The 19796-nt window shown below is 50.3% G+C and overlaps 1 protein-coding gene across 1 annotated transcript in view; it reads left to right on the top strand.

Moving 5' to 3' along the window:
- The first annotated feature begins 2938 nt into the window (after positions 1-2938).
- The window catches only part of LOC127586909 (solute carrier family 22 member 6-A-like), a 31546-nt gene continuing 14688 nt past the window's right edge, over positions 2939-19796 (top strand). Inside the window, exons 1-4 of the mRNA XM_052044936.1 lie at positions 2939-3386; positions 10593-10696; positions 14486-14640; positions 19457-19625. Of these exons, the coding sequence (XP_051900896.1) occupies positions 2985-3386; positions 10593-10696; positions 14486-14640; positions 19457-19625 (830 nt within the window). The 5' untranslated portion in view covers positions 2939-2984. The remainder of the gene's footprint in view (positions 3387-10592; positions 10697-14485; positions 14641-19456; positions 19626-19796) is intronic.

Here is a 19796-nt window from a genome sequence, read left to right as displayed (position 1 = left end):
AGTATTGTGTTCAGTTCTGGTCGCCTCATTATAGGAAGGATGTGGAAGCTTTAGAGAGGGTGCAGAGGAGATTTACCAGGATGCTGCCTGGATTGGAGAGCATGTCTTATGAGGATAGGTTGAGTGAGCTGGGGCTTTTCTCTTTGGAGAGGAGGAGGATGAGAGGTGACTTGATGGAGGTGTACAAGATGATAAGAGGCATAGATCAAGTGGACAGTCAGAGACTTTTTCCCAGGGCGACAATGGCTAACACGAGGGGGCATAATTTTAAGGTGATTGGAGGAAGGTATAAGGGGGATGTCAGGGGTAAGTTTTTTACACGGTGAGTGGTGGGTGCGTGGAACGCACTGCCGGCAGAGGTTGTGGGGGTAGATACATTAGGGACATTTAAGAGACTCTTAGATAGACACATGAATGATAGAGAAATGGGGGGCTATGTGGGAGGGAAGGGTTAGATAGATCTTACAGCAGGATAAAATGTCGGCACAACATTGTGGGCCGAAGGGCCTGTTCCTGTGCTGTACTGTTCCGTGTTCCGTGTTCTAATTGAAAGGTGAGGGAGGACATCTGTGTAAGGCAGTGTCAGCACCCCCGCCTGGAGGAGCAGTCTCCATCACTGGGAGAAGTGTACTGACCTTACCTGGGCACTCAGGATCGGTGAAAGCCGCTTCAAGTTCCATTTCCCGGCAGCTGCCCCACAGTGGAGGTTACCACCTGACCCCCACAGAACAGGCTGCTTCCCACTGACGGGGATGGCATTCTCATGGAACAGTGGTCTGCAGGGGTCAATGCAAGGACAATGTTTCCCCCAGCTGAGGTACTTTACAGCAGGGGTCTGACTGTGGAGTCAGGAGGGCAGAAGTTCTATAACACCGAGGGCTGCAGTCACTGAGTTCAGACCAGCCGGAGAGGGATGCATCTCTGGATATTAAGGAAATCGAGGGAGACGGGAGAGGGTACGTAAAGGGAGCTGAGCTGGAACGTCAGCCGTGAGCTGGATCGATGCCGGAACAGTTCAAAGGGCTGAATGTTCTCTTTCTGCTGCAATTTATTAAGAGACCAGTAAATAGAATAGGCGGTCCGTGTCCACAGGAGAAAGGAGCAGAACTAGGCCATTCGGCCCATCGAGTCTGCTGCGCCATTCAATCATGGCTGAGTTTTTTCTCAACCCCAGTCTCCCCGTAACCCTTAACCCCCCTCACCGATCAAAAGTCTGTCAATCCCTGCCTTAAATGCACCCCATGACTCCACTGCCCTCTGAGGCAACGAATTCCACAGATTCACTGCCCTCTGGCTGAAAAAATTCCTCCTCATCTCAGTTCTAAAGGGACATCCCTTCATTCTGAGGCTGTGCCCTTGGATCCCGGACTCTCCCACTGATGAAAACATCCTCTCCACGTCCGCTCTGTCCAGGCCTTTCAGTATCCAGGAGGTTTCAGTGAGATCCCCCCCTCATCCTTCTAAACTTCTGTACAGGCCCAGAGACATCAAATGCTCCTCATACGTTAACCCTTTCATTCCCAGGATCATTGTTGTGAACCTCCTGTGGACCCTGATGCCCAGGGTGGTGTTGCAGGCAGTGAAGGTGCTGCCTGATCTGCTGACTATATCTGACCTTCTCCATATCAGACTCCCAGTGAGCACACTATCTCACAGTTCCAGCAACGCTCCTTTCCCTCTCTCCTCTGGCCTCATTAACCTCCCTCTGTGTACACTTCCTTCAGTCAGCTCATCTGTAATTCCCCACCCTCTCTCAGACAGAACCTCCGCCACGTGTGTCCTTCAGCTTCTCCTGGTCTCCACACTTTGTCCTCTCCAAGGTTGTCAAAAATGACAGGGGGATCTCGACCGGCTGGGTCAGTGGGCTGAGGAATGGCAAATGGACTTTAATCCGGATAAGTGCAGAGGGTTGCATTTCGGGAAGTCAAACCAGGGTAGGACTTTCAGAGTGAACGGTAGGGCCCCGGGTAGTGTTGTAGAACAGAGGGACCTAGGAGTACAAGTACTGAAAGTGGCGTCACAGGTAGACGGGGGGTGAAGAAGGCATTCGGCACGCTGGCCTTCATCAGTCAGGGCACTGAGTACAGGAGTTGGGATGTTATGTTGCAGTTGTACTAGACATTGGTGAGGCCGCACTTGGAGTGTTGTGAACAGTTTCGGTCGTCCTGCTGCAGGAAAGATGCCATTAAATTGGAAAGAGTGCAGAGGAGATTTACAAGGATGTTGCTGGGACTCGAGGGACTGAGGTATGGAGAGAGGTTGAACAGGTTGGGGTTCTTTTCATTGGAGTGTAGGAGACTGAGGGGTGACCTTATAGAGGTGTATAAAATCATGAGGAGCATCGATAGGGTGAATGCGCACAGTTTTTTTCCCAGGGTTGGGGAATCAAGAACTAGAGGGCACAGGTTTAAGGTGAGAGGGGGGAGCTTTAATAGGAACCTGAGGGGCAAGTTTTTCACCCAGAGGGTGGTCAGTATGTGGAACGAGCTGCCAGAGGAAGTGGGTGAGGCAGGGACATTAACAACATTTAATGAACATGGAGGGGAAAGGCTGAGAGGGATATGGGCCAAACGTGGGCAAATGGGAATGGCTTAGATGGACACCGTGGTTGGCATGGACAGGTTGTGTGCTCTGTGCTGTGTGACTCTGTGACTCTCCAACAATAACTTTCTATCTGCAGATTGATGAAGTGCCTTGAATATCTTGTGCTGTTCCAGATTCTTTGTCAGTGTTTTGTACTGTACTGACGGAGACCCTTCCCACAACCTCAACTACAACAGCAACAACCACAGAGCCCCCTGGAAGTAGTTGCACACCATCCAAGCTCATTAAACTTGGTTTAGCAGTTTAGAATGATTAAGTAGCTCTTGTTATCACCGCGTTAAACATTACTCAACTCAACATACTAATGATAGAGTGCAGCCTAAAGTGTTCAGTGCCAGCAATCTCCCAGCATCAGAACGTTCCTTCTGCAGCTCGGAGCCATGGATTTTGAAGACATCCTGAAGACAGTTGGAGGCCTGGGAAAATACCAAGCCATCCATATTTTCCTAATCTCAGTACCAGTTTTTTTCATGGCCGGCCATAACCTGCTTCAGAACTTTGTGGCCGCTGTACCCGACCACCGGTGTAGGGTGCGCCCGGGAGCCAACGGCACGAGGTACCTCAACGCGACAGAGGAGCCACTGAACGAGGAGCTTCTCCGGGTCTTCGTGCCCCTGGACCGGGAGGGGAGGCCGGACAAATGCCTCCTGTACACCTCACCGCAGTGGCAGCTCCTGGGCACCAACGAGACGTGGGGGTACCGGAGCCAACCCGACACACAGGCGTGCACTGATGGGTGGGTGTACGACCGGTCCCAGTTCACAGCTACCATCGTGACAGAGGTACGGTTGGAACTGTCCGTCTCACTGCAGGGATATTGTGGACTGAAGCAAGTTGCCTTACGGGGAAAGTATACAGTAAATGTAGTATACAGCAGAGTGAAGGAACCGTGGTTGACACGAGATGTAGAATATCTTGTCAAGAGGAAGAAGGAAGCTCACCTGAGGTTTAGAAAGCAAGGATCAGACAGGGCTCTGGAGAGTTACAGGGTAGCCAGGAGGGAGCTTAAGAATGGACTTAGGAGAGCTAGAAGAGGGCATGAGAAGTCCTTGGCGAGTAGGATCAAGGAAAACCCCAAGGCGTTCTACACGTATGTGAGGAACAGGAGGATGACTAGAGTGAGGGTAGGACTGATCAGGGATAAAAGGGGAAACATGTGCCTGGAGTCGGAAGAGGTAGGGGAGGTCCTTAATGAATACTTTGCATCAGTATTCACCAGAGAGAGACCTTGACGTGTGTGAGAATGGTGTACGACAGGCTGATACACTAGGGCATGTCGACATGAGGAAAGGGGATGTGCTGGAACTTTTGAAAAACATTAGGATAGATAAGTCACCGGGGCCGGATGGGATATATCCAAGGTTATTACGGGAAGCGAGGGAAGAAATTGCTGTGCCTTTGGCGATGATCTTTGTGTCTTCACTGGCCACAGAAATAGTGCCAGATGATTGGAGGGTGGCAAATGTTGTTCCTATGTTTAAGAAAGGGAGTAGGGATAACCCTGGGAATTACAGACCAGTGAGTCTTTCTTCAGTGGTGGGCAAATTACTGGAGAAGATTCTTAGAGACAGGATTTATGGGCATTTAGAGAAGCACAGGCTGATTAGGGACAGTCAGCATGGCTTTGTGAGGGGCAGGTCGTGCCTCACGAGCCTGAATGAATTCTTTGAGGATGTGACAAAGCACATTGATAAAGGTCGAGCAGTGGATGTGGTTTACATGGATTTTAGTAAGGTGTTTGATAAGGTTCCTCATGGAAGGCTCATTCAGAAAGTCAGGAGGCATGGGATCCAGGGAAACTTGGCTGTGTGGATTCAGAATTGGCTCGCCCATAGAAGACAGAGGGTGGTGGTAGATGGAGCGTCGGTGACCAGTGGTGTTCCACAGGGATCTGTTCTGGGACCCCTGCTCTTTGTAAATTTTATAAATGAGTTGGATGAGGATGTGGAAGGGTGAGTTAGTAAGTTTGCTGATGATACAAAGGTTGGTGGTGTTGTGGATAGTGTAGAAGGTTGCTGTAGATTACAACAGGACATTGATAGGATGCAGAGCTGGGCTGAGAAGTGGCAGATGGAGTTTAACCCAGATAAGTGTGAAGTGATGCACTTTGGGAGATCGAATTTGAAGGCAGAATACAAGGTTAATGGCAGGACTCTTAGCAGTGTGGAGGAACAGAGGGATCTTGGGGTCCACATCCATAGATCCCTCAAGGTTACCATGCAGGTCGATAGGGTTGTTAAGAAGGCGTATGGAGTGTTGGCCTTCATTAGTCGGGGGATTGAGTTCAAGAGCTGCGAGGTGATGTTGCAGCTCTATAGAACTCTGGTTAGACCACGCTTGGAGTATTGTGTTCAGTTCTGGTCGCCTCATTATAGGAAGGATGCGGAAGCTTTAGGGAGGGTGCAGAGGAGATTTACCAGGATGTTGCCTGGATTGGAGAGCATGTCCTATGAGGATAGGTTGAGTGAGCTAGGGCTTTTCTCTTTGGAGAGGAGGAGGATGAGAGGGGACTTGATAGAGGTGTACAAGAGGCATTGATCGAGTGGACACTCAGACTTTTTCCCAGGGTGACAATGGCTAACACGAGGGGACATAATTTTAAGGTGACTGGAGGAAAGTATTAAGGGAGATGTCGGGAGTAAGTTTTTTTACACAGAGAGTGGTGGGTGCGTGGAACGCACTGGTGGCAGAGGTTGTGGGGGCAGATACATTAGGGACATTTAAGAGACTATCTATGGTGGAGAATGGAGGTCTCTGTGGGAGGGAAGGGTCAGATAGATCTTAGATCAGGATAAAATGAAGGGCCTGTACTGTGCTGTAATGTTCTATGTTTTACGTTCTAAATGGCAGGACCATTAACAGCATTGATGTACCGAGGGATCTTGTGGACTAATTCCACAGCTCCCTGAACGTAGGCAGGGTGGTAAAAAATCCGTATGGAGTGCTGGCCTTCATTGGTCCGGGCATTGAGTATAAGGGTCATTTTGCAGCTGGATAAAACTTTAGTTAGGCTGCACTTGGAGTATTGTGTGCAGTCCTGGTCGCCCCATTACAGGAAGGAGGTGGGGGCTTTGGAGAGGGTGCAGAAGAGGTTCACCAGGACGCTGCCCGGATTAGAGGGCATGAGCTATAAGGAGAGGTTGGACAGACTTGGGTTGTTTTCTCTGGAGCGACAGAGGCTGAGGGCAGACCTGATAGAGGTTTATAAGATTATGAGAGGCACAGATAAGAGGATTGGAATTGGTTTATTATTGTCACATGTGGTGAGGTACAGTGAATAGCCTTTGTTTGCATGCCATGCAGACAGATCAGTCCCTACATAAATACATCGGGTTAGCAGTCAGAATCTTTTCCCCAGGGTAGAAATGTCCAATACTAGAGGACACGCATTTGAGATGAGAGGGGGAAAGTTTAAAGGAGGCGTGCAGGGCAGGTTTTTTTACACAGAGAGTGGTGGGTGCCTGGAACGGGCTGCCGGGGTGGGGTTGAGGCAGATACAATAGAGGGGTTTAAGAGGCTGTTAGACAGACACGTGGATGTGCAGGGAATGGAGGGAGATGGACCGTGTGCGGCAGAAGGGACTTAGTTTAATTTGGCATCGTGTTCAGCACAGACATGGTGGGCCGAAGGGCCTGCTCCTGTGCTGTACTGTTCTGTGTTCTATGATGTGTGTGCACTGGAATTTTCCTGCCTCCATAACAAGCCTTTGGTGAATACAAGTTCATACATTGTTGGGGGGAGCACCATCCTGAGACTCCGAAACCACTCAGTGGATTCAGGTCCTGTTCCCAGTGAATGCGGGTGTGGGAGCCCGACCCTGAGGGAAATGTGTCATCAGAGACGTCACCACGAGCAGACACTGCCGGTGCGTTGGTCCACACTGATGCCGGGACTGGGCACACCACAGGCATTCGGTAATCGGTTTGTTACTGTCACGTGTACTGAGATACAGTGAAATACTTTGCGTGCCATCCAGACGGATCATTCTGTACGTCAGTACATCGAGGTAGTACAGTGGAAAAGCAAAACAGAATGCAGAATAAAGTGTTCCACTTACAGAGAAGGCGCAGTGCAGGCAGACAATAAGGTGCAAGGGCCACGATGAGGAGATCAAGAGCTCATCTGGTGGACGGGAAGGTCGTGATCCCTGGAAGAGCTGAACTTCTTCCTGATTCATGCAGCTGGAGAGAGATACCTTCAACCGGGGCTTGTTACCCTGGCAAGCTTCCATGAATCACAGTGAGTCTGGAGTCACGTATAAGCCCAGAGCACTCTTCCCCTTCCCGGCCATTTTGGTTAGCATTGCCGATATCATTTCTCTATTCCATTCTCTCGATGCTGACCTTAAACTCCACGGCAGAGGGATTCGTCTTCCCAGTGTGTCTGCATCAGAAATACATCCAGTAATTTAACCAGGACTCAAGGCCCTGAGTTACAGGGAGAGGTCGGCCAGGCTAGGTCTTTGTTCCTTGGAACGTAGGAGGGGCAGCCTTATAGAAGAGTTTAAAATTATGAGAGGCAGAGATAAGGTGGACGGTAACAGTCTTTTCCCCAGGATAGGGGAGTCCAAAACTAGGGGGCATAGATTTAGGGTGAGAGGGGAAAGATTTGAAAGGTAACTGAGGGGCAACTATTTCACGCAGAGGGTGGTGAGTATATGGAACGAGCTGCCAGAGGAAGTGGGTGAGGCAGGTACAACAGTGTCATTTAAGAAGCACTTGGATAGGTACAGGGAGGGGCAGGGCTTGGAGGGATATGGGTCAAACGCAGGGAATTGGGACAAGCTGGGTGGGCACCGTGGTTGGCATGGACTGGTTGGGCCGAAGGGCCTGTATCCGTGCTGTATTGCTCTGTGACTCTCTGACTCTAACTGCTGTTGGCCTGAGCAAAGAGGGCAGAAAGGAGGCCCTGCTATCAGTCACAGCACTGGACACAGCAGGAGTCTCTGTGAACAGCAGACACAGTAAGCTTTATCTGGATGGTTCTAACACCACCTCCCCCTTTGGTATTACTTTACACTTGATTGACATTGCTTTGGACTTCCCTCTAAAGTAAACTGTTAACGGTCTCTTGTCCAGGCATAAAAGCAGTTCTGACAGCTGCACGACCCAACACAGCTTTTGGCTCCCCGTTCACTGTTCAGTCAGTACGGGGTTTGGACGAAGGTAGCCTAGCCGATTTGTTGCCGATTTCACCATTCATTGTCCATCCCAGTGGCTACGTCAACACTTAGTAGCCATCCCGAATGCTCCTTGAACTCAAGGGGAGCTGAGAGTCAATCACATTGATCTGAAGTCACGTAAAGTCCAATCTGGGTAAAAATAGCAACTCCCCAGTGAACCAGACAGGTTTTAAAGGTGATTTTCATAGCTGCTAAGGCTGATACTTTTTCCTCCAATTCTACCTTTTTGATATAATTGCTTCCAATTTAAAAACCCCAGCTGCCTGGGTGGGACGAACTCACGTCTCTGGATCAATGGTGCAGAACTCTGCTGGCCCTGTAACTTGAACAATACACCCCAACAGATGCACCTAATCCCACCATCCAGCGACCCAAACCATCCTTTCAGGGGAAGCAGCCATTGATTTGGACTTCTCATAATTAGTGTACAGCCTTTGGTGGTCAGGAGGTGTCTCCTCTACACTCTCCGTGCCCCCCCCCCCCATCAGGCAGAAGCTACAAAAGCCTGAAAGTATGTCCCACCAGGCTCAAGGACAGCTTCTATCCCACTGTTATAAGACTATTGAATGGTTCCCTAGTACGATAAGACGGACTCTTGACCTCATAATCTATCTCGTCGTGGCGCTTGCACCTTATTGTCTGCCTGCACTGCACTTTATCTGTAACTGTGACACTTTATTCTGCATTCTGTTATTGTTTTCCCTTGTACTACCTCGATGCACTGATGTGGTGAAATGATCTGTATGGATGGCATGCAAAACAAGGTTTGTCACTGCACCTCGGTACATGTGACAATAATAAACCGATTTACCTAACCTGATTTGGTGACGACTTCGCAGATGGTGATCCTGAGCTTCCTGTTCTCCGTCACACTCCCACTCTGACCTATATGTCCGTGTCCTCCTGCACTGTGATAACGATGTGCAGTGTAAGCCTGAGGAACAATACCTCATCTTCTGTCTGGCTACATTGCAGCCTTCTGGACTCAATATCACGTTCAACGACTGCCCTCATCAACAGCGCTGCTGTAGAGATGGTCGACAGCTTCAGGTTCCTTGGTATCCATCTCACCAGCAACCTCACCTGGTCCCTCCACACCATGCAGCATCTGAGAAGGTTCAGTTTGTCCACAAGGATTCCCTCAAACTTCTACAGATGTGTCATGGAAGGTATCCTGACGGGCTGCATCCCAGCCTGGTACGGCAACTGCTGTGCTCTGGACCGACGGGACCTGCAGAGAGCAGTAAACACTGCCCAGTCTGTCACAGGCTCCTCACTCCATCCTCACCGTGCGTTGCTTCAGGAAGGCTGACGGTGTCATCAGGGATACCTGCCACCCTGGTCATTCCCTTCTCTCTCTTCTACCTTCTGGGAGAAGATACAGGAGCCTGAAAGCTCGGACGTCCAGACTCAGGATCAGATCCTACCCCACTGCTGTCAGACTCCTGAACCATCACCTCCCTCACATCCCCTTCCCGGTGGGGCTGCCACGGTCTCGGACCCTTCATTCTACCCCTTCTGTTATTGTCACCTCAGCGTTTCTCTGCACCACCTCAGACTGCGCGACAGTCTCTGCACCGTCCTGCTGCTCGCACTCATCGCTGGACTTACTGCTGTATTTATCATTACCACGGACACTGTTTACTCTGTGAGCTTCACACAAGCAAGGATCTTCATTGCACCCTGGTGTATGTGACAGTAAGCTGAACTACTCTAATCTTCGGCAAGTAACTCACTTTCTGCTGCAGACGATCCATCTGTAATGCCAGCTCAGCTTTTCTCTCTCCATTAGTGCAGTCAGACTGGCTGGCAATTTCCTACAACACTGCATCTCACGGCTTTAACATGTCCCTTACTGTTCGATCTCTCTCCCTCTCTCCAACTACCCACATTAACCTAGGAACTAGACAGCGTCATCAACAATGCATTGGCTCAGCAACCCTGGTCTCACCCTTTCACAGATATTTCCCCAGTCCTATCCATCCCTCCCCCAACCTCTCTGCAACTTGAAACTAACCTGTTTTCTCTCTTTCCCAGTTCTGACGTAAGGTCTTCGAGAGGACGTAGTTACAAGATTAGGGGGTGTGAGGGAATTTCTTCTGGCAGAAGGGGCAGGGGGGTGAACCTCTGGAATTGTCCATCTCAGAGAGTTGTGGACCCTGGATCACTGGGGGGATTTAAAGAGTAGGCGGATAAAGCTGAGGGGGATGGGGAACCAGCACAGGGAGTTCAGGGCAGCATCCATCAGCCATGGATGGGGGGGCAGGCTTGAGGAGCCAGCTATGCCAGCACCCATTTTCTTATGTTCTTCAGAAACTTGTCCCTCTCTCCGCAGATGCTGCCTGACCTGCTGAGTGTTTCCAGCACTTTCTATTCTTATTTCAGACTTCCAGCCTCTGCAGTTTGTTTCACCACACTACACCATCTCCTCTGTATGGAGGTCTATATCTCGCTGGGTATCGATCAATCCCAATTTTGTCACACAGCAAATATTCCAGTTTCCATTCATTCACTTCCTGGCAAGGCCCAGAACTTACCCCCCGTCCCTGACTGCCCCGTGAGAAGGAGGGGGTGAGCTGCCCCCTTGAACCACTGCAGTCCGTGTGGGGAGGGAGCTCCAGGATTTAGACCCAGTGACGGTGAAGGAACGGCGAGATATTTCCCAGGCAGGGTGGGGTGAATTGTGATTCCATAGAGTCACAAAATGGAAGGAACTGTAAAGTTTCCAGGTAGACCACTGTCAGGAGTGCGGCGCCTAATGTAGCTGTGTCGCTGGTGACTATCAGCTCCACCCTTGTTTTGGCAGTGGGACCTCGTGTGTGGTCAGAAGTCTCTGAAGAGGATGACGCAGTCAATCTACATGGCCGGGCTGCTGATCGGGGCCGTTGTACTGGGCAGACTCTCCGACAAGTAAGCTGAACAGTTGGTGTAACAGACAATCTGCTAGAGGAACTCAGTGGGTCGAGCAACATCTGTGGGGGTAAAGGAATTGTTGAACTGGTGTGCTGTCTTGTCATCTGGGAATTACCCTTTTGTTTAAACCAGTCATGGGTTGTACTGTATATAAAACCACGAGGGGCATCGATAGGTGAATGCACTGTTTTTTTCCCAAGGTTGGGGAATCAAGAACTAGAGGGCACAGGTTTAAGGTGAGAGGGGAGAGATTTAATAGGCACCTGAGGGGCAACTTTTTCACCCAGAGGGTGGTCCGTACGTGGAACGAGCTGCCAGGGGAAGTGGGTGAGGCAGGGACATTAACAACATTTAAAAGACAGTAGGACAGGTACATGGATAGGAAAGGTTTAGAAGGTTATGGGCCAAATGCAGGCAAATGGGACTGGATTCGATTGGCATGGACCGGTTGGGCCTGTTTCTGTGCTGTGTGACACTGTGACTCTCCGCGTGTGCGCGGCTAGCCAGAGCTCTCACCAAACAAGGTGTGTTACCTTATCAAGAGCCGTTGAGGGTTAACCAGAATTCTGGGAATCAGGTGGGCTTCACCGGCTGACACAGGGAGCAGGTTTCCCCGGCTGAGGACTCTCACACCAGGGGTCCCATTCTCCAAATAAGGGGCCACTATTAAGGGCTGAGATGTGGAGACATTTCTTCATTCCGAGGGTGGTTAATCTTTGGAACGTTCTGCTCTACAGGGCTGTGGAGGCCAGATCCTTGAACAGAGACGGATGGGTTTCAGGATATTGAGGGAATCAAGCAATGGTGGGGGGAGTGCAGGGAGATGGCACAACCTTACTGAATGGTGCAAGGGGTTAACCTAATGCCTCCACTTCTCATGTTCTCATGGGTGGGCGGCCGTGAGTCCCTGCCCATTTTCAGTGCCCTCCCCAGGGCTGCCCATGGCAGGTATCGGCGCAGTGTGGGTAGTGAGGGGGAAAGCGGGGTGGGGGGGTGGGTAGGGAGGCTGGAACCAAGCATGTGGAGGGACATTGGCCGAGGTCAGCCTTCCTGATCGAGCTCTGGGTTGGACAGGATGCCGCGCAGGTGGAGACCTGCTGGTCCTAACCTTAAACTAGGGGGGGCGTTTAACCCATTCATCACTGGGTGCAGGACCCCAGAGAGTGGATTAGCAGACTTGCCGCAGCTTTAGCTCAGAGTAAGGAGAGGTGGTGGGGGTGGACAGGGGTGGAGGGGTGGGGTCCTTGCCAAGGAGGAGGAAGGTGAGTCAGCGGTGCGATGAACACATTGTTGGGGGGAGGGGGGAGGGGTGGGGTGGGATGGGTGGGGGAAGGTTGAGCTTGTCAATCCAGATGCATCACGGCTCGGGACGGCCACTGCTCTGCCCGGGATCGCAAGAAACTGCAGAGCGTTGTGGACACAGCCCAGTGCGTCACGGAAACCAGCCTCCCCTCCATGGACTCTGTCTACACTTCCCGCTGCCTCAGGAAAGCAGCCAATGTAATCAAAGACCCCTCCCACTGCAGAAATTCTCTCTTCTCCCCCTCCCATCAGGCAGAAGATACAAAAGCCTGAAAACACGTCCCACCAGGCTCAAGGACAGCTTCTACCCCGCTGTTATCAGACTATTGAACAGTCCCCTAGTGCAGTGAGATAAACCAATTTATCAATTTTAATTTACCCCCCCCCCCCCCACCTTGGCAAGAGGCAGGAGAGGGATGAGGCTTCTTCAGGGAAGGAGCTGGGAAGCAACTATTCCAGGCCAAGGAGTCCGTATACAAGCAGCAATCCAATTGGGATTAAACTGGTTTATTATTGTCACATGTACTGAGGTACAGTGAAAAACTTTGTTTTGCATGCCGTCCATACAGATCATTTCATCACATCAGTGCATGGAGGTAGTACAAGGGAAAACAATAACAGAATGCAGAATAAAGTGTCACAGTTACAGAGAAAGTGCAGTGCAGGCAGACAATAAGGTGCAAGGGCCACGATGAGATAGATTGTGAGGTCAAGAGTCCATCTTACCGAACTAGGGAACCCTTCAATAGTCTGATAACATCAGGATAGAAGCTGTCCTTGAGCCCGGTGGGACGTGCTTTCAGGCTTTTGTATCTTCTGCCCGATGGGAGGGGGAGAAGAGAGAATGTTCGGGGTGGGTGGGGTCTTTGATTATGTCGGCTGCTTTACCGAGGCAGCGGGAAGTGTAGACAGAGTCCGTGGAGGGGAGGCTGGTTTCTGTGACGCGCTGGGCTGTGTCCACAACTCTCTGCAGTTTCTTGCGGTCCCGGGCAGAGCAGTTGCCGTCCGGAGCCGTGAATTGTCCTTGTTATTAGCGACCACGATTAACTCCTTCAGTTCCATTCCACTTGCCTTTTGTTCGATAGTTCGGGTGAAATATCCTGCGTTGCAGAAAGGGAGCGCATGTGGTTGCAAGAGCAGTCACGCTAATTAGTTAGGGTGCTGTCGTGAGGGGCTGGGGTGAGATTTAGTGTATGAAGGTTGGGGTTAGGATTTAGGGCAAGGGTGTGAAGGGTGCGCCTCTTGAATTTGTTCTTCTCAGTAACTGAGATTACCGACAGCACCGCTCACTGCAGCTCTGATCTGGTTCACATCTTCACTCACTGAATCGAATTCCACCTGCTCGTGATACCCAGACTGAGCCATTACACAAGAGGGTTCAGGCAATGCCAGTGGTTAGGGTTAGGATCTGGGGTTTGGGTGAGGTGAGGTGGGTCGTGATAGGTGAGTTGAGGGAGAACCAAGTTCTGCTGGATAGCTTGCGCGCAAGGGAGAATATTCTGCACAATTGTCCACGCAGGTCGATAGGGTTGTTACGAAGGTGTATGGAGTGTTGGCCTTCATTAGTCGGGGTATTGAGTTCAAGAGCCGCGAGGTGATGTTGCAGCTCTATAGAACTCTGGTCAGACCACACTTGGAGTATTGTGTTCAGTTCTGGTTGCCTTATTATAGGAAGGATGTGGAAGCTTTAGAGAAGGTGCAGAGGAGATTTACCAGGATGCTGCCTGGATTGGAGAGCATGTCTTATGAGGATAGGTTGAGTGAGCTGGGGCTTTTCTCTTTGGAGGGGAGGAGGATGAGAGGTGACTTGATAGAGGTGTACAAGATGATAAGAGGCATAGATCGAGTGGACAGTCAGAGACCTTTTCCCAGGGCCACAATGGCTAACACGAGGGGACATAATTTTAAGGTGATTGGAGGAAGGTATAAGGGGGATGTCAGGGGTAAGTTTTTTACACAGAGAGTGGTGGGTGTGTGGAACACACTGCCTGCAGAGGTTGTGGGGGCAGATACATTAGGGACACTTAAGACTCTCTCAGATAGACACATGAATGATAGAGAAATGGGGGGCTATGTGGGAGGGAAGGGTTAGATAGATCTTAGAGCAGGATAAAATGTCGGCACATCGTGGGTTGAAGGGCCTGTACTGTGCTGTAGTGTTCTGTGTTCTATGTTCTATGAATTCAACCAAAATAGTTGCAGACAGAATTCTGTCAGCCAGCTCTGGCTGATCTCTCTTGATTTATGCTCGTCTGGTGGAATAATGTCCTTCCCCGGTGTTGCTGCGGCAGTTTAGCTCTGCTTCACATTGCACTGACAGCTCTTTAAGCTTCCAAACTCTTGTATAGCACTGTCCAAACATTAACCCAATCATCAGACAACGTATCACAAGGACTGGTGAATCACTTACCGCTGCTCTTGTGTAATACTGTGTTCGCGAGCTTTCCAGTTCCTTAATGTTTACCCAGTGCTTCTTGCTATTAGGTATGGCCGTCGGACTCTCCTGCTCTGGTCCCACTTCCAGGTAGTGGCCTCTGGAACGTGCGCCGCCTTCTCCTCCTCCTTTCCGCTCTACTGCTTCTGGAGGTTTCTCTCGGGGGTAGGGTTGTCGGGGGTGATAATCAATGGAATCTGTCTCAGTAAGTAAACGGTCGTACAGCTGTAGCAGGGACATCTCACCATCTGCGAGGCACAGGCCAATGCAAGTCACCAAAGGCAGTCACACTCCAAGGAAGACACCAAGTAATGTTCGTCCCATCTCAGAAATGAACAGAATGAGGACCAGTCGCTTTGCAAATTGCTCAGGCAAAGTAGTTGTCAGTGAATTAGACCAGGGGCCCGTGGTGCTGGAGGAGAGGTAGTGACGTGAAGGGAAGATCGGCTGACTGGTGGAAGGCAGAGACGGGGGATAAAGGGGTCCTTTTCAGGATGGGTGCCGGTGACCAGTGGAGTTCCGCAGGAGTCGGTGTTGGGACCGCAACTTTTAATGTCACACATTAATGATTTGGATGAAGGAACTGATGGCATTGTGGCCAAGTTTGCAGACAACACCAAGATAGGTGGAGGGGCAGGTAGTGTCGTGGAGGCAGGGAGTCTGCAGAAGGACTTGGACGGGTTGGGAGAGTTGGCAAAGCAGTGGCAGATGGATACAACGTGGGGAAGTGCGGGGTCATGCACTTTGGTAGGAAGAATAAATGCGTAGGCTATTTTCTAAATGGGGAGGGAATTCAGAAATCAGAGGTACAAAAGGACTTGGGAGTCCTGGTGCAGGTTAACTTACAGGTTGAAGTAGATCCCAGGAATGAAAGGGTTAATGTACGAGGAGCGTTTGAGGTTATTGGTCGGTGAGGGGGTCAAGGGTTACGGGGAGAAGAAAGAAGAATGGGTTTCAGATCTGTTGATCTTTCGGATCTCTTCTGGGGAAGGTACGACCTGTACAAAAGGGACGGGTTACACGTGAACTGGAGGGGAACCAATATTCTTGCAGGCAGGTTTGCTAGAACTGTTGGGGAGGGTTTAAACGAATTTGGCAGGGGGATGGGAACCAGAGTGATAGGTCAGAGGTTGGTGCATTTAGTGTACAAGTAGACGCAGAGTTTAGAAAGACTGTGAGAAAGGATATGCAGTTGAAAGGGCAAAATGGCAGTCAGTCGGATGGGCTGAAGTGTGTCTATTTTAATGTGAGAAGTATCAGGAACAAGGCTGATGAGCTTAGAGCGTGGGTAAGTACATGGAACTGTGACGTGGTGGCCATTGCAGAGACTTGGCTGTCACAAGGGCAGGAATGGCTGCTGGATATTCCGGGGTTTAGATGTTTCAAAAGGGACAGGGACGGAGGTAAAAGAGGTGGGGGAGTGGCTTTACTGATCAGGGACAGTGTCACAGCTGTAGAAAGGGAGGACGTCCTGGAGGGATCGTCCACTGACTCAGTGTGGGTGGAAGTCAGAAACAGGAAGGGAGCGATCACTCTATTGGGAGTATTCTACAGACCCCCCAATAGCAGCAGAGACACTGAGGAGCAGATCGGGAGGCAGATTTTGGAGACGTGCAAAAATAACAGGGTTGTTGTCATGGGTGATTTCAACTTCCCGAATATTGATTGGCACCTCCTTAGTGTAAAGGGGATAGTTGGGGCAGAGTTTGTTAGGAATGTCCAGGAAGGATTCCTGACACAGTATGTGGACAGGCCGACTAGAGGAGAGGCCAGATGGGACCTGGTACTGGGCAATGAGCCTGGTCAGGTTTCAGATCTCTCAGTGCGAGAGCATTTTGGAGACAGTGACCATAACTCCTTGACCTTTACCGTAGCCTTGGAGAGGGATAGGAGCAGACGATATGGGAAAGTATTTAACTGGAGGAGGGGGAATTATGATGCTATTAGGCAGGAACTTGGGAGCATAAGCTGGGAACAGATGTTCTTGGGGAAGCGCACAGTGGAGGTTGTTTAAGGAATACTTGCATGGGGCTCTGGATAGGCTTGTTCCATTGAGGCAGGGTAAGGATGGTCGAGTGAAGGAACCGTGGTTGACACGAGATGTAGAATATCTTGTCAAGAGGAAGAAAGAAGCTTACCTGAGGTTTAGGAAGCATGGATCAGACAGGACTCTGGAGAGTTACGGGATAGCCAGGAGGGAGCTTAAGAATGGACTTAGGACAGCTAGAAGGCCTTGGGGAGTAGAATCAAGGAAAACCCCAAGACATTCTACAAGTATGTGAAGAACAGGATGACTAGAGTGAGGGTAGGACTGATCAGGGATAAGAGAAAACATGTGCCTGGAGTCGGAAGAGGTAGGGGAGGTCCTTAATGAATACTTTGCTTCAGTATTCACCAGAGAGAGAGATCTTGACGTGTGTGATAATGGTGTACGACAGGCTGATACACTAGGGCATGTCGACGTGAGGAAAGGGGATGTGCTGAGACTTTTGAAAAACATTAGGATAGATGTCTCCGGGGCCGGACGGGATATATCCAGGGTTATTACGGGAAGCGAGGGAAGAGATTGCTGCACCTTTGGCTTTGATCTTTGCGTCTTCACTGGCCACAGGAGCAGTGCCAGGTGATTGGAGGGTGGCAAATGCTGTTCCTATGTTTAAGAAAGGGAGTAGGGATAACCCTGGGAATTACAGACCAGTGAGTCTTACTTCAGTGGTGGGCAAATTACTGGAGAAGATTCTTAGAGACAGAATTTTTGGGCATTTGGAGAAGCAGAGGCTGATTAGGGACAGTCAGCATGGCTTTGTGAGGGGCAGGTCGTGCCTCACGAGCCTGAATGAATTCTTTGAGGATGTGACAAAGCACATTGATAAAGGTCGAGCAGTGGATGTGGTTTACATGGATTTTAGTAAGGTGTTTGATAAGGTTCCTCACGGAAGGCTCATTCAGAAAGTCAGGAGGCATGGGATCCAGGGAAACTTGGCTGTGTGGATTCAGAATTGGCTCACCCATAGAAGACAGAGGGTGGTGGTAGATGGAGCGTATTCTGCCTGGAGGTCGGTGACCAGTGGTGTTCCACAGGGATCTGTTCTGGGACCTCTGCTCTTTGTAAATTTTATAAATGAGTTGGATGAGGATGTGGAAGGGTGGGTTAGTAAGTTTGCTGATGATACAAAGGTTGGTTGTGTTGTGGATAGTGTAGAAGGTTGCTGTAGATTACAACAGGACATTGATAGGATGCAGAGCTGGGCTGAGAAGTGGCAGATGGAGTTTAACCCGGATAAGTGTGAAGTGATACACTTTGGGAGATCGAATTTGAAGGCAGAATACAAGGTTAATGGCAGGACTCTTAGCAGTGTGGAAGAACAGGGGGATCTTGGGGTTCACGTCTACAGATACCTCAAGGTTGCTGCGCAGGTCGATAGGGTTGTTAAGAAGGCGTATGGAGTGTTGGCCTTCGTTAGTCAGGATATTGAGTTCAAGAGCCGTGAGGTGATGTTGCAGCTCTACAGAACTCTGGTCAGACCACACTTGGAGTATTGTGTTCATTTCTGGTCACTTCACTATAGGAAGGATGTGGAAGCTTTAGAGAGGGTGCAGAGGAGATTTACCAGGATGCTGCCTGGATTAGAGAGCATGTCTTATGAGGACAGGTTGAGCGAGCTCGGGCTTTTCTCTTTGGAGAAGAGGAGGATGAGAGGTGACTTGATAGAGGTGTACAAGATGGTAAGAGGCATAGATCGAGTGGACAGTCAGAGACTTTTTCCCAGGGTGACAATGGCTAACACAAGGGGGCATAATTTTAAGGTGATTGGAGGAAGGTATAAGGGGGATGTCAGGGGTAAGTTTTTTACACAGAGAGTGGTGGGTGCGTGGAACACACTGGTGGCAGAGGTTGTGCGGGCAGATACATTAGGGACATTTAAGAGACTCTTAGATAGACACATGAGTGATAGAGAAATGGGGGGCTATGTGGGAGGGAAGGGTTAGACAGAACTTAGAGCAGGATAAAATGTCAGCACAACATTGTGGGCTGAATGGCCTGTACTGTGCTGTAGTGTTCTGTCTTCTATGTTCTGATGATATTGAAAGAAAAATCAGGCATGATTGAATGACAGAGCAGAATTCAACCAGCCGAATGGCCTAATCCTGCTCCTATATCCTGTGGTCTAGTCTACAGGGACGGGACCTCGCTGTAATGTGTGGGGCCCTGTAGGAGTAAGAGGAGAGCATTTGTTGCTTTGATCCTTCCCCAACGTCATGACTGACCCAACACCTCCAACAACATCTCCCTGGTCCTCGCTTCCCACAGAAATCCACTGGCCTCTGGTTTGAGTAAAGGCCAAAGTAGGCAGACAACAGTGATGATGCTGTAAAATGGCACTTTTGACCCCAAACCTACTGATAATATGTTATGTTCTTACCCAGAGAATCGTAAATAGTCTCCTCACAAATGTTTCCTGTCCTGTGGACAAGTAGTTTGTGTTTCAGTCTATGCCATTTGAACAGCAACAGATTCTGGAGCAACACACGAGGTCCTGGAGGGACTCAGCGGGTCGGGCAGCGTCTGTGAAGGGGGAGGGACAGTCGACGTTTCGGGTCGAGACCCTTCCCCTGGACTGAAAGGGCAGAGGGGAGGTAGTCGGTGTAAAGAGGTGGGGGGAGGGGGTGGAGCAAGGGCTAGCAGGTGATGGGTGGATCCGGGTGGGGGGGGTGATAGGCGGATGGAGGAGGGAGGGGTGGGGATGGTGAGGGAGGCTGGGAGGTGATGGGTGGAGGTGACAGAGGGCTGCAGGTGGTGGGATCTGATGGGAGAGGAAGGTGGGGCCTGGAATCAAATAAGGGAGGTGGGGAGGGCAGGTGGGAACAGTGGGGGGGAAGGCCCAGTGGGAGGACAGACAGACGGAGGGAGAGGAGGGGCAAGAGACAGGGCGATGGGGTTGGATAGGGCAGAAGGAGAAAAGTGACAAGAGTAGATTCTGCTTTGACTAACTCCGTGTCCGTCTCCACTTTTCATCCAGAGATCGAATGGATTCCAACCAAGGTTCGAACTTCTATGTCAATGATCAGCAACTTCTCCTACACCTTCGGCCAGCTCATCCTGACCGGCCTTGCCTACTGGATCAAAGATTGGCGCTGGCTCCAGTTCGCAGTGTCCATTCCGTTTCTTGTTTGCTTCCTTTATTCTTGGTAAAGTCCAACGTCACTCACCTGATGTAGGCCTGTGTCAGAATCACTGCTGTTGGGCTGGTATCTACCTCAGCCAGTCTGGACCCAGGGCTATGGGACAGGTTTAGAAGAGATAGTGAAATCGATAAGTGATTCAGGGAACAATAATGTCCAGGCTTCATCAATCTGCAG

The sequence above is a fragment of the Pristis pectinata genome, chromosome 38 (genome assembly GCF_009764475.1).
Source record: "Pristis pectinata isolate sPriPec2 chromosome 38, sPriPec2.1.pri, whole genome shotgun sequence".
NCBI lineage: Eukaryota > Metazoa > Chordata > Chondrichthyes > Rhinopristiformes > Pristidae > Pristis > Pristis pectinata.
Note: the sequence above shows the minus strand (reverse complement) of the source record. Positions and strands in the feature narration are given on the sequence as shown.